The following is a 10,203-nucleotide window of genomic DNA, read 5'->3' on the forward strand; positions in this document are numbered from 1 at the left end:
CATTTTTTGTTGTACGGGGTGCCGGGGTAACGTTACCCTGGCACCCGGAACTTGTAAAGTGGTTTTTCGGGGGTACCGGTGTGATTACAAAATTTTTTTTTGTGGTTACAAATTGTTACATAACAAATAACATAATACCCAACAGTTTTCAAGTCGAAAATTTTACCTTGGGGTGCCAGGGTAACGCACCTAATAGAACGTGCATAACAATAACTAATATACTATATAGTGTTAAGCACCGGAACGGGGCTTTAATATCTCGATAGAAGATAAATGCTATACAAATGCGAGAATAACAATAATTACAATAAAATAAACTATATTACCCATAATATATTCGTAGAGGGCAAAAGTTCAGCGTGGTCTACGGATTAAAGTTGATATTTTTTTTCACGAAATTTGCTTTGACGCGATCGTCACGCTGGTGTGGCGTTTGACGGCAGATTGCAAGTTGCATTGTCCTCGTTGTTCAAGGTTCTCTCCGACCGTCTTATTCATATATATATATATATTTAGATTGTAGGTAATATAACTCCTTAACGTGTATACGTGCGCGCCAAATTTCGTATGTCGTTCGGTCAAATTATAATATGCAGTGTCCAGTGAAGAAAATACAATTAACCAAATTATGTTTTTAGACTTATTCGTTGATTTTTTTAAATTTGTCATTATTTCACCGCGTATCGTAATGCATAATATAAGCTTGTATACAAGTATACAACCCCACCACGGGGATTTATTTCATCATGAGATATATAATCATTAAAATATTAGATTAGTGTCCAGTCAAACAATCTTAAGTCAAAACGGTGTGTTTGCTGCAGAACACTGTGTGCAAATAGTAAACACTATACAGTAGGTATATATCTTACACGTGACATAGAGTGGAAGGTCATCATTGACGCGCGAATATTCAGTGAAAATAATAACGAAAATATAGTCATTTAAACTGTAGTGGGTATATATTGTACACAGCGCAGTCGCAGCGGATATTATAGTATGATAAAAGTTTTTGTTTTTTTCCGTCTGCAGTGTCGCATTTAATAATAATATTATTATATATAATACACATAATAATATGTTTACCTAGGAGTTATATTGTTATTATCCTACTTTTTTGTTATTACATCGCTGGCGTCTACCCTGCACCCCTCTGTAACGACCAACCACTCTGCACCACAACACCATACCTTTGTATGTACATATCGCATTATCGTCATAGTCCTCGACTATGTTATTATACAGATATATAATGCATGTTATACACTTATGCCGCCGCCGGCCGGTCGAATGCAACGCGCGTGGCGTCGTCGGTGCATATTCTGCAGCAGCGAGCGACGGCCGTCGCGGTGTGGTTCGTGTAGGGTGACGAGGGGATTGCATTCAATATGCTCTCGCGTACCAACATATATACGTACATAATATCATATAGTATTGTAATGCTCGCACGTGTATAATAATTAATTAATCCGAATATACGGTCGACCGACCCTGAGACGCGGCGGCGCATTGTTCGCATGGTACACGGGCGGAAAAAACCTAACCTTGAGCACTATACGTCTACCTATATAATATAATATGTATATTATTATTATTATTATTGTTGTATGCTCTCCAAGCTTCAATTATTCGGGTGCGATAAGGGAAAACGAAAATAACATATACGTAGAAACGCACTCGTCTCTCTTGCCGGCGAAGGGTGCAGTGTGTGAACGGTGCCTGTAGTGGCGCGTCGTCGGCGGTGCATGCGTGTTGCGCGCGCAACTCGCCTTGAGAGGTTACTGAACTCGCGGATCACGCGCGCGGTCCCCCTGAAGAATACTCACGCACCACCCCGCGCGACCGTACGTGCACGACGTGGCCGCCGCGGCGTCTGGCGACCTGCCAGCCGCGGGGTGGTGACCGCCGCCGCCGCAACTGCCATCCGTTCGTGTACCCTTTACTCCCCCCCTGGTTTCACTTTGTGACATTTTACGAAATCTCTGTCCGAGTCTATGTATTATAAGTTCTCCGCGAGCTCAGAAGGCAAGGCCGTTCTTCGGATGAATTTCATAAATGGGTGCGAGTGTGCGTGCTGCAGTGCGCTTGTGGTGGCGGCGGCGGCGGCAACTGCTTTGGCTGTGGGAGGCGATCGAGGAGGGGGTGGGTAAACCGGGATTGGCAAGATTCGTGTTTTATTTTTGTTTTCAATGATTTATTAGCAGTCCAATTCTTTTCTGAAAATCTTTTCATAATTATCCGAGATAATATTGTGTAATGTGTTAACGCCTTTACGGTAGGCATACCCATAGTCATATTATATTTTAAACGCGTTACATATTATTACGATCATGGTTAGTCTCTGGCGACTCATGTTCATGTGAGAGTGGTCACAGACCACAGGGTTATTAGCCCTCCCCAATCAGCTATTACTTATTAATGAAGTATATCAATGTAAACGTTTAGGTTTATGTCCGAAAAATTACAGTTTAGCAATTTATAATGTAGGCATTATAATATGTATTATGATGTTTAAAAATTGTATATTATAAATAATAATATTATAGTCTACCTGTATAATATAAGCCCATTCGAAAATTAAATTCAGTCCGCCTATGGTATATTATGCTATATGACAAACACTTGAGGCCAGCTTCAAACTGGGTTTCTGGACGAACGGACGTTTTCGTATATTTTAATAATAATAATAATAATATATAATGTAGTCCAGAATTTCATGGCCAGAGCCCGATGCATATTATCATTACCATAATGTATATACGCAAGCGCGCCGCCGTATATCGATGACCATGTTTTGAAATAAAAAGATAACCGCGTATACACATTATTTATATATAATATACAATAGGTAAGGGAAAATATGAAATATACATCATCATCATATATTATGCACGTGTATATGTACATATGGGTAATAGGTATCTGGTTACATGCGCGTAGGTACATCTTTATTATTATAATATGTATAGCTGCAGGCTGCAACGGCGCACGCCCGAAATGCGCGCAATGTTTCGCTGTCGGTCGTCAATCAAACGTAATAATAAAACACGCGTGTCGTGTATATATGCCTATATATAGGTAATAGTATGTAATAATAATATGATTTGGTCTGCATAACGTGACAAAAATAGTCGATCTATACACGCACTAACATAATATTGTCTTTATTTCGTACTTAAAGTATTATAACATATTGTATGTATAGATTTTATAGGCATCCCGGTATAAACGCGAGTCGAAGAAAGAGACGGAAAGTGCGTAGGTATTACGATATTTGTATTAAGCTGATATGTAGATCCTATATTCCCATATACCTCATCTAATCTTACTGTGTATAATTGCTGCGTAAACCATAAAGTGTACCAAATTTATGTAAAATATATTATTATATGAGTATTATGAATATGCATATTATGTATCGATTGCACGCGTCCGGGGTATTATAAAATTAAAACGTATATAATATAACCACGCGATCGAGGATATATTATAACGGGACAAATGGGAAGGTCGAGTTGGCGAATTGCAGATATGTATACGAAACGGAAAAAGAAAGAAAGAAAAAATTATCATCGATAATATTATATATATATTATATAGTATATACACCCGGGCGGTGAGAAATGTGTGCTGAAATACAGTTATTTTATTGGGCGAAACTGCACGTAGTCGGGTTTTTAATAACGTCGATTTATTTTTTTCTAAGACAATTCTAGGCACGCAGTCGTTATAATATAGCGCCTACACACACACACACACACATATATAATATAATATAACGACAATTATGTAATGACCGGCCGTCGATCCCGGTGCGGCGGATCGCAAAAGTCGTATAATATAATATATATATAGGATGAAATGGACGGCCGCGGTGGTGTACATTATTAAACTATGTATATGGTGTATATACTGTATACAGTGAGTAGGAAATGAAATTTAAATTGGAAATGTATAATGAATTGGACACTCGACGCGACCCTCGGGGTCATTTACACGAGAATTCGCCGTTTGCCAAAACGCGTCCTTTGGCTCTCGGCCGCACTATATGTATACGTGTAATATATATCATTCACGACGTATATATAATATACGAACAACACGCGCCCGACAACGTGGTCTTGCACGGTGAAATTGTAAAAATTCCGCTCGAAATTTTTATTTTTTTTTAAGAAAAACACCATTATATTTTTATTATACAACAACAAGAACACGAGTCACCCGTTTGGCCGCTGTTCAAAAATTAATTTTAAAAAACAACACACATCAATAAGTTGAATCGCCTGCGCCGAAATTCGTCGTCTTGTTATATCGCATGCGGGTCGGTCTCAGGGATACACATTTACTTCGTCTAATTGGAGTTTTATTAATCAAGTTCAATTTTAATTTTGTATTCGGACGAGTATTTATACTTAATACTTATAATACATGTGTGTTTTTTAAATATTCAAATGGCATTTTGATTGAATTAAAAAATCTGAATTCACGCACATAATATTTGGTCGTCGTCTGGGAACAAAATTACAAACGAACCTGCACCGCGCGGGAATGTAATGCGTGCGATTTTTGACTGCCATATAGAGTCGGTCAAAATTTGTCGTTATTTTTTTAAGCACGTTAAAATCATCATGGGCGCTATAGTGGAAAAAACAAACTCATGCATATTCTCATATACATATATATAGAGTCGCAGAGGTATTTGCAGGTTTAGGTTTAGGTACTGCACAGTCGGTAACGTTATTCTATACATTACATACTTAAAAATAATAATAATATTATTATTATTATATTATGCTAGATGTCTATATAGTCGCTAGAGACAACTACCGTGTAATGAATACAAAAAACGTACAGCATGTGATATTATTGTAAATGAAATAATAATAATACATAATACATAAATAAATAAAACTCGAATGGAAGAAACAAAAGAATTAGCCTGCCCCGCGTGTCCGTCCGTGAATTCACGATTTTTTTATCGGACAACGAAAATAGCGACGATAAAAATACAACTTTTTGACCGTACGTCAAAACACTGCTCATACACACACACACACACACACACACACACACACATTTATTTATGATGTACGCACGCACTCACGTATATATTATATTATATATGCGCGCGTCGCGCGAGCTATATGTATATTACGAGCAAAAAGCACATACATTAACAAGTGACGTAAAAAAAATAAACTGAAAAAAAAAACCTTTTTAAACTTGAACGTTGGAAAATTAGGAGGTAAAATATTATACATAATATATTTATGAACGCGTTGAATTAAACTGTATATTTGTACGGATTAATGAATACATCCGCGCCAAACGTTAAAATATAAAATAATTTAATAATTATATTATAAAACGTATATACCATTACAGTAGGTTTGTATATGTATAGGTTTACTATAGCTATACTGGATGTATAAATATGTATACGTGGAAGGGAACGAAGACGCTCGGGGGCCAGGAGGCATTTCGTTTTACACGTTGAACCACAAACGAATAATAAATGCACATCTCATAATAATTTATTTATATTAAACGATCGTTTAGAAATACGAACAAAACAATCGTCACAACCGGTTTCAATCAACTGTCAAGTCCATATCACATGGTCAGTAATTTATGTCTGTTATACATTATATAGGTATATATTATTTATTACACCTGTGTTTTTTAAATATCGCAATTGCGTTTCTTTTAATTTCCCTTCAAATCCGCGTGCGTATGATTAAATCATAGAGCGGCATAAATACAAAAAAATTTAGAAAAATCACGTCATTTTTATCTATAAATATTTTTTTCTGGAATATTCTACGTGATACCAATTTGTCGAGGATAACGCAACTTATTCGTGAATAATAGGTATATACTTTAAATTTTGATTGTTTTTCGATAACCATCTTCTATTGTATATATATGAAAGCACTCGACGCGACGTACCAACTATAACAAATGCGTTATCTATATACATACACACGTTATCTTCCTTTACTATCGAAGTATATGTGTGGACATAATATAATACTTTTTTATGCGTATAAGACCTATTGTATATCTGAAGTGTTGGAGGTAAACTGTTATTTCTGTGACCTAAAACGATCCCACAATTAAATAATGTGTCGACGAAACTAAGTTATTTGAAAATTTAAGTTTAAGCGATGTTTCAAGTCAATTCAGTACTTATAGGTATAGTTACTTAAATAAAATCGTATTTTTCGAAAATAAAATCTATAATCAAACTAGATCATTAAATTATGCTTGTTCATATAAGAATTTTACGGTTGAATTTAATTCCCCATTTTATAGACCTATATATTACTATAAAAATAGTTATAGTTTAAAATTGTTTTCTACTGTATAATTACTACACAGACATTTTTCGCTAAATTATCTCTGATCAGAAATTAAACTAATTCATAATAAAGGAACTTCAATCACCCATCACACGTGTCAACCTTAACATAACCTATGCCATGCTTATATAACATATACATTCATATATTTTTAGTATGTAATAATATAATATAACTTACTCAACCCACATCAAACCGAATTTAATCAAATTCACGTGTGTTCACAAGGCCAAGGCGACAATAGTATTTTATTTCGTGATTGTTCGACCTCATGCTAGGACAACATATGGTAGATAGATATAGTTAGACGAAAAAAAAATTTCGAAATTTTGCGGATAACGCCAGCTGCGGCGCACCACTCGTTTGCCTCGCCCGTCATATTTTTAAATTTTATTTTTCGTATTTTTTTCGCATAATATATATATATATTTTTATTGTCTTTGCGACAGAATGATGCGGTTTCACTTTCCGCGTTATGGCTGTAGTCGCGGTACGTGAGATGAAAATTAAACAGTGATTTAGTCCGAAGACTGGTTAATAACACATGACACACCCATTGCACGCGTACAAAAAACGGGTACGCGGACCGCAGACTCGCTCGCAACTATTGTTCACATATTTGAAAAAAAAAATAATTTAGATTTGTAAGAACATATAAGAACAGCGAAAATACAAAAAAACATGAAACAAAAACACTCAATAAAAGTAAAAACTGTGGAACACAAATGTAGGTAGGTACATATTATACACAGCACTAGGTTATACGCGTTATAGTCTGTTAACTTACGCCACGCGTTTGTTCTAGTGCGTACGCGCGCGTCGAACGAAAGGGAAAAGCCAACGTCTGGAAGTTCGTGATTTGCATCGAGCGCCGCGCAAGTCAAAAATAATAAAAAATGTTCTTTATATTTCGTGCCTACGCAAACAAAAAATTCTCAAAAATAAATCTTATTTTGGGCCTTCATCGGTTGATAATAATAATAATAATAATAAGGCTTTATTTGTTGCACAAAAATACATAATAATAAATTGATTACAGATATACCGCACATTCGTACATAATATTTAGTGTATTATACATAACTATTAATTAATAATAACTGTACATTATATCCTACATTAATATTATAATCGCAGTGGTGTAATATAATTACGTATGTATACACTGCAATCGCGATTCGCGAACGAAACTATAACTTTGGGGCGTCCAAATATAGTCCTCGAGCGCGCAATATCGCACGGCCAAAGGTTCAAAAAAAGACGTTACGCGTATTCGAGTCGTATTACAATAGATATTCGCCCAAGGACTGTTGTACACGTTTGTATCATATACAACTTATATATTGTACACATAAAAGCACGGAGACGAGAAGATACATCGAGGACAATATTCTGTATGGGTAATTTTTTATTTCGATAAGTTATTATAATATTATATTAATTTTGTCTAAAATTAAAATAGATATCAGTACACATGAACGCGTCGTATGGTCGACTACGTCGTTTTTTTTTATCTCCGTCGTGGTAAAGTTACTATTATAGGTAGGTACCGTACCCATTGATTTTTAACAAATTTTCTATACGTTTTTTTGTTGGTTTGGTTTTTTGTTTATATTCAAACACCTTCATTTATATTATGTATCTATATACACATCACCAATACTCTCGATAATTATTGAATTTAATATGACACAATAATAATAATAATGTAACCTACGGAACCACGTCGCAAGATATAGGTACGTATACAGCTAACGCACAACTGTACAATGCGAATCATCGTCGTCAATTATGCACTTACAATACGGTGTTGGCGGCACCGGCGCGGAGTAATGGTTTGGTGAATTTACAAAAGCTGTCGTCGTTCGCGCGCATGTGTGGACAGTGTATTAATTGTATTCTAATGATTTATTTCGAGAGCTCTTCCAACCGTAAAACTGTAAAATATAGTATTATACAGCTGGACGTTGTTTTCGCGTTACTACGTTAAAATTATCATTATTATTATAATACAATTATTAATTATGATACGGTTTCTCAAGAAATTAATAAAACGTGGTGGTAAAACGAGATGATCGAATAGGAACTCGATCGTCCATAATAATATAATATAATATTGTCCATGATTAATAACTATAACTTTGTAAAGGACTTTGTGGCCCCGGCGAATAGATCGAATAAAATACCTATTATAATAATATAATATAATATACCTATCTACCTCGCTATCTACTATTATAATGATTATTATAAGTACAATTATACACGTCGTATAAATAAATATATATACACTACGTATATAGTATTAAAAATTACTTTGGTAATAAAAAAGTCCAAAGGGACTCAAGTGCCTAAACGTGGCTAATTGACGAAGCGTGTAATATAACTAGCAAATTTATTTTAAAAAAAATGTGTACGGCACAATTTGTGCCAGGGCGACCGCGGAGGTTATTGACCCAGTCCCCTCCGCCGCGGATTCTGTACGTCTACCTTCCGCGGCGGGACCCGTGGAAAAGGGCGGAAAATGCCTATGACAACTTTTGGAATTTTAGCGAAGCCGATTAATATTATGGACGGGCGTGTATGTTCAGTGGCGTTTGTGACTATTATAAATTTTGTTCAAGTTTATTAGATAAAATTGCGTATATCACTATTCAACGGATAGATACATGTTTGTTTTATGGACTTTCGTATTATAGGTACCTGCAGTGTTGTATTATAAATACGATAACGATGAACTCCGGATCGCAAAATTGTTTGTATACTAACGTTTTTTTATTCAATCACCGATTTAATTATTATTATTATCATCGTCATCGCGTACGAGATAACGGCTGATTTGCAAATGCGGGTGGGGTTCTCTTCAGCCAAAAATAATAAGTATCGAAAAACACGAAATCCTAACCGCGCAGCAACACTAATATGGCAAGTAGGTAGTCTTCAAAAATAGAATACGATAATATGCATATATATGTAATATGTATATGTTTGAGACTGACCTGAGCGTTTTGTTCGCATTCCTGGACCGTTTGTCGTCTTTGGGCAATCGCAGGTAGTCTTGATCGCCCAACAAGAACAGGTCCTTGGAAATGATCATCGTCGTAGCGGTCGCGGAGGCGGTGGTGTCGCTAATCGTGGCGGTCGATGTTGGCGGTAAGTAAAAAAATTAATACGATTCAACGGATCGAGAAAAACGTGTCGGACGTTCCAAAGTGGAGCCCTCTCATCGGAATGGAAAGAAAAATCGTCGTCAACTGGATGTATACACGGCGGCGGTGACGGCGGTTTTTACGTATTTTTCCGCGGGTAAAATTCGGACAGATTTAGAATTTTTTCGCTTGCCGGCGTCGTATTATGTTGTTTCTGTGTAAGTATGCAATATTAAATCGTATGGATCGACGGTGACGGTTTCTGTGCGATCACGACCGTTGATGCGATTTATTTTTGATGCAATAATACGTAGGTATATAGCGACCGTACGCGGAAATACGGACGTGTAGCTTTCGGGCAGACCGCTGCGGTGGCGGCACTCCTAACACACTGACAATGTGAAACACTGAACCAGATAGAGACGACTGCGTTCGTTAGTGGTTACGGAGGTTTGTTCTCTAACGAAACCGCTCGCACGCAGCACACTCACCCGCGCGGCGGCGGTGACGGCGGTTCCGGCGGCGGCCACCGGCCAAAGCGGTACCTGGCGGATAATCGGCAAAGCACGCGCACGTGCGATCGTCGCCAGTGTCGCCGCCGCCGCCTTCTCCTCCGCGCGCAAACTTACCACACGCCACTCCATACCTACGCAGGAACCAGGAGGTGGATATAAGTGGTGGATACATGAATG

The 10,203-nt window shown here is 36.9% G+C and overlaps 1 protein-coding gene across 1 annotated transcript in view; it reads right to left on the reverse strand.

Moving 5' to 3' along the window:
• Window positions 1–9,990, reverse strand: part of LOC132946695 (uncharacterized) — a 56,583-nt gene extending 46,593 nt beyond the window's left edge. Inside the window, exon 1 of the mRNA XM_061016752.1 lies at window positions 9,362–9,990. Within this exon, the coding sequence (XP_060872735.1) occupies window positions 9,362–9,459 (98 nt within the window). The 5' untranslated portion in view covers window positions 9,460–9,990. The remainder of the gene's footprint in view (window positions 1–9,361) is intronic.
• Between the last annotated feature and the right edge of the window lie 213 nt (window positions 9,991–10,203).

The sequence above is a fragment of the Metopolophium dirhodum genome, chromosome 6 (assembly GCF_019925205.1).
Source record: "Metopolophium dirhodum isolate CAU chromosome 6, ASM1992520v1, whole genome shotgun sequence".
NCBI lineage: Eukaryota > Metazoa > Arthropoda > Insecta > Hemiptera > Aphididae > Metopolophium > Metopolophium dirhodum.